The 4,280-nt window shown below is 49.2% G+C and overlaps 1 protein-coding gene across 1 annotated transcript; it reads right to left on the reverse strand.

The window, feature by feature from the left end:
• Positions 1 to 698: 698 nt before the first annotated feature.
• Positions 699 to 4,266, reverse strand: LOC127154412 (uncharacterized). Its single transcript, XM_051095904.1, has 5 exons — positions 4,059 to 4,266; positions 3,389 to 3,973; positions 1,712 to 1,874; positions 1,535 to 1,611; positions 699 to 964 (listed from the first exon to the last, which is right to left on the reverse strand). Exons 1-5 carry the CDS (start codon positions 4,231 to 4,233, stop codon positions 699 to 701), a joined length of 1,266 nt encoding a protein of 421 aa, XP_050951861.1. The 5' UTR covers positions 4,234 to 4,266.
• Between the last annotated feature and the right edge of the window lie 14 nt (positions 4,267 to 4,280).

Below are 4,280 nucleotides of genomic sequence, written 5' to 3' on the forward strand. Positions count from 1 at the left end.
AACCTGCCCAAAAGGGGGGGTATAAAGTGACATCATTAAATATGGGACCTGAGGTGGGTCTCACACCCGGGAGACAACCTGACTCAGGCCCTAGAGACAAACCTGTCTTCAGGGGAAAACACCGCACCACAGGAGTTATAGGTGGAAAATACACACATGGGGCCACTACATGAGGAGCCACTACATATGGGGCACAAATCCAACCAAGAGTTAGAGAAGTAACCATACCTTGCGTTGAGATTTGTAACAAGTTCCTCCGCCAAACTCTGCTACGTCCAGGAGTGCCAATGATGGAATGGTGCCCAGGGTTCGCGTTCAGGAAACCTACTGAGACTCAAAGCGTAATCACCGTTAGGGGAAGTGCTTTAGGCAAGCTCTACACCAGCCAGTGTGCAGAGTCAAGAATTTGTGTTCAAAACTCTAGCTGACACTGGCTCCAGGCGCAAATTATAAAATCTGGCAAATGTGTTAGGTGTAGCCCAACCTGCAGCTCTACAGATGTCTGTTAATGAGGCCCCATTTGCAAGGGCTGCCGAGGCAGCAACGCCCTAGTCGAATGGACTCTTACCTCCAGAGGGCAGGGTAGGCCTCTGGCCCATTAGGCCATTTTTTTTTGCCAGCCAGTGGGAGATCCTCTTTGGAGACAACTTTCCCCTTCCTGCTGTGCTCCATAACAGACAAGAGCTGACCAGAATATCTCAAGGGCTGAGTTTGTTCCATGTAGATGCGCAGGGACACGGACTGGGCATAATATAGGTCAGGTTGGGGTCATTTTCCTGGAGAGGAATAGCTTGCAGGGTTACCACCTGCTCAGAGGGAGTGGTGGTTACCATGGGCATGTATCCAGGCCGGGTTCCCAGGACAACGTGAGAGTTCACCGGCCCGAATTCCAGGCACGAACGTTGATGGAGAGGGCTTGAAGGTTTCCCGCTCTTAACAGGGGTGAGCACCACCGGGGGGGCGTCTCACAGAGAGGGCACCGAATCACACAGCTGAGGGCTCAACGGATCTTACTGTAGGCCCGAGGACCACAGACAGACCAAGAGGGGATGTGGTGTTACCAAGCGTGCCCCACCGATCTGCCTTCTACTAAGTCATGGTGGCTGTACACGGACCTTGATGTAGAAGCAGAAAGGTGCCTATTCAGGCCTCCTTGGAGGAGGGATAGCACAGATTTGATGCCGCAACTCCGTGGGTTCTACCCTTAGGAAGAACCTCTGCGCCAACCCCAGGGCATGCCACCGTCTGGCTCAGTCCTGTATAGGGTGCTTCCTACTGTGGGTGGAAGGTTTCTGGAGGCTTCCTGGTCGCATTTAGGGACCATAGAAGAAGCTCCAGAAATCTGGGTGCAGGTGCCAGATTGTGCCCCTCCCCTGAGGAAGGAGGTTCCTTCTCAGGGGGGTGTGTCAGGAAGGCAACGATGGTAGGAGCACGAGCTCTGAGAACCAAGTTCCGTTGGGCCACACAGAGCTACCAAAAGAATCTGTTTCGAAACCTTCCCGACATTGCACCGTGTCTGTGCAACAAGGCTTACTGGGGAGTAAGCCGTACGGTCCGCTGAGTATTAACGGACCTGAACCGAGGGAGTCCCTGGTCAGGCCGTATACCCTACTGCAATGAGTGGATTCCAGTGAGACAACAGAACTACCTGTGCCTGGCCGAATCGACTCTAAAACAGCCGGACCGTCTGAGGGTGGAGCCCCCCACTCACCTCGGGGCGAAGGTGAGCCCCCTTGACCTCCGTAAAGGTGCAGGACGATAGGGATAGGCTGCAGGGGGAACCTTGTACTGATGAGCCCGCCCTTGAAGACAGAGTCTTGGAGGGAACAAGGCATGACAGTACGCGTCCTTCAGGTCCAACGCCACCGACCAATCTTAAGCCCTGACCACACAAGAGCTATGTTAGCCCTATATCCAGGGCTAACATTTGAATGGGCGCCTGAAAGGGGCCCGATTCAAAAAACTCTCGTTTCAGATTGGCATGAGTTGACCACCCATCCTAGTACAGTGAAGTAGGGGCTAAGAACCCCTACCCTCATTTTGGCTGCCGGGGTAGGCTCTATCGCACCCTTCCCAGGGGGGCTGCGATTCCTGCTTAAGAACCACAGCATTCTCGCCTTTCTCTGAGTCGATTGTTTTAAACAGTACACGCCCTCCTAGCGATGCTGCCGCTAACCTTTTCCGCCCATTTAGAAGCTCCGAATAAGAAAGTCAGCTGTACTGAGACAGACTAACAAACTCGTCCGAAATCTCGACCGCGGGACGCGAGGAGCGAGAGGTTCGCGGGGCTTTCACCCGGCGAAACCATCCGTGCTTCCTAATACTCGCCACTGACGCCCCTAGCAACGGCCTCGTACCCGGAGATAGAAGGACCGTAGCGGAAAGCAGTCAGGGTGAGCCGCGGCTTCATGTAAAAGCACACGGCTCGCGAGCAAAGCGCGTCCATGATCATGTTCTCGCCAGCAAAACATGAATCAACAACAAAGGCTGTATCAGCGTTAGCATAACTCCAGACTGAACACAACCGTCGTGTTGATCGTATGGGAAGGTAAGCCACAACCAGGATGGCACGGAGGGAAAGATATGTTAATCAACACACAATCCCACCGCGCTAGCTCTTTCAGAGAAATACCTTTTTAGAAGGAAGATTCCTCTTCAAGATCGCCGTCGACGCACGCAGGGGAACTCTCACAACACTTATCTGTGTATGAGAAGGGAGAGACCGCTGCCTGTGCTGCTGATCCAACGACGAAAGAGGTGAATGTTGCCGCTTCTCACGCAGAGACGCTGCATTCGGCTCCGAAAAACAGAACGAGTGAGCAGATGCACAGGCTGCCCTACTTGTGCCCGGATGGCCGGGGCGTGGCCAGCTATGAAAATCTGCACACCCAATTTCATTGGCCTGTTTTCTATACTGTCAGAGGTGTTTGGGCTCCCAAGAGCGACCCCCCCCCCCAGTGTCGTACACTACTCGACACAACTCGGAGTGTACGACAGATAGGGAACTGTTATTTTTTGAGCTGAATTTTCTGTAGCAGATTTAACAAATTTTGTTTTTGAACACAAACTTTAAGCTTCACTGCTCCAGAGTATTGTAGTAGTTCAGTGATTTGGCAAAATTATCAGATTGACTATTGCAATAATCTTCATGTCCTGTGGAACACTGAAGCTCATTTTTTTGGTCAAAGGTCAATCTGAATGTTTGACTTTGGAATTTTTTAATTGAATTTTGAATTTTTGAACTTTAGAATGTTGAATTTTGCTGTTTTTCTGTTTAAAATACAACTGTATAAAACTCTAATAGAGAATCAAACTCTACTGTAATAAAACATTCAGTTTCAAAACATGCTCTGTAGTTTAAGACCAAAAATGATTTTCTGCTCAATACCTCGTAACAGTAAATGTGTCTCTAGTGATTGAATTTTCTTCTTCATCTCTTCAAATTTCAGCAGTTTTTCCATCTGTGCCTCCATCAATGTCTCTATGGAGAAAAACTCTCGTCTGTTTTCTTCCAGCATCTGCTCGATCTTCTCCATCAACACAGACACTTGTGTTTTGGGACCAATGAACTGATGTCGTCCTCCAAAACTCTGAATGACAGATTGTGTTTCTTCATTTAGTTCTGCTGTCTGATGCTCTGAATTCTGCTTTATGAGGATCATGATGTGTTTGTTGATTCTTGAGCTGAATATCCTCTGGATCTTCTCCATTTCTGCTTTGTTTTCATTATTAAGAGGAGCATCAGGAATGATGATGATGAAAACATGAACTCCAGGACGACAGAGAGACACACAGCGGTGAGTCTGACGCATCACTTCCTCCTCTGAGAGACGAATCAGAGCTGGAAGCTCCACCAGACTGATCTGACGATCTGATCTTCTGTCTGTCTGCTGCAGGATCGGCTCTGATATGGAGGATTTTAATGTCTCGTCGCTCCCGCACACAACCAGATTTAGCTTTTTACACTCTGGAACTGAGAACAGAAGAAAATTAAAACATGTTCATTTACCAATATAAACATCAAATATTCAGTTTCTCCATTGTGAAATGCTGTGAACCTTCAGCACAACTCAGGTGTCGTCCATCATTCATCTTCACAATGTCCTCAAGTGTCTGCAGAAGATCATGAGGAGAGCTGCTCGTCTGAAGACTGAAGTGTCTGTTTGCACATTTCTGAATGATTTTCTGCAGGATGTCATTAGTTTCAGTGGGCTCTCGTGTGCTGAGCACCATGATGTGTTGATAAACGCGCTCAGAGAAAGAGAGCAGCACCTTCTCCA

Source organism: Labeo rohita, chromosome 23 (genome assembly GCF_022985175.1).
Source record: "Labeo rohita strain BAU-BD-2019 chromosome 23, IGBB_LRoh.1.0, whole genome shotgun sequence".
Taxonomy (NCBI): Eukaryota; Metazoa; Chordata; class Actinopteri; order Cypriniformes; family Cyprinidae; genus Labeo; species Labeo rohita.

What these genes read in the sequence shown, in the direction of transcription:
- LOC127154412 (XM_051095904.1), bottom strand. Translation starts at nt 4,233, where the DNA reads ATGGTGCTCAGCACACGAGAGCCCACTGAAACTAATGACATCCTGCAG. An exon ending in GACACATTTACTGTTACGAG is followed by an intron (nt 1,875 to 3,388) that starts GTATTGAGCAGA and finishes TCAGGGCTTAAG; the next exon opens with ATTGGTCGGTGGCGTTGGAC. An exon ending in ACCGTACGGCTTACTCCCCA is followed by an intron (nt 965 to 1,534) that starts GTAAGCCTTGTT and finishes CCTCTCTGTGAG; the next exon opens with ACGCCCCCCCGGTGGTGCTC.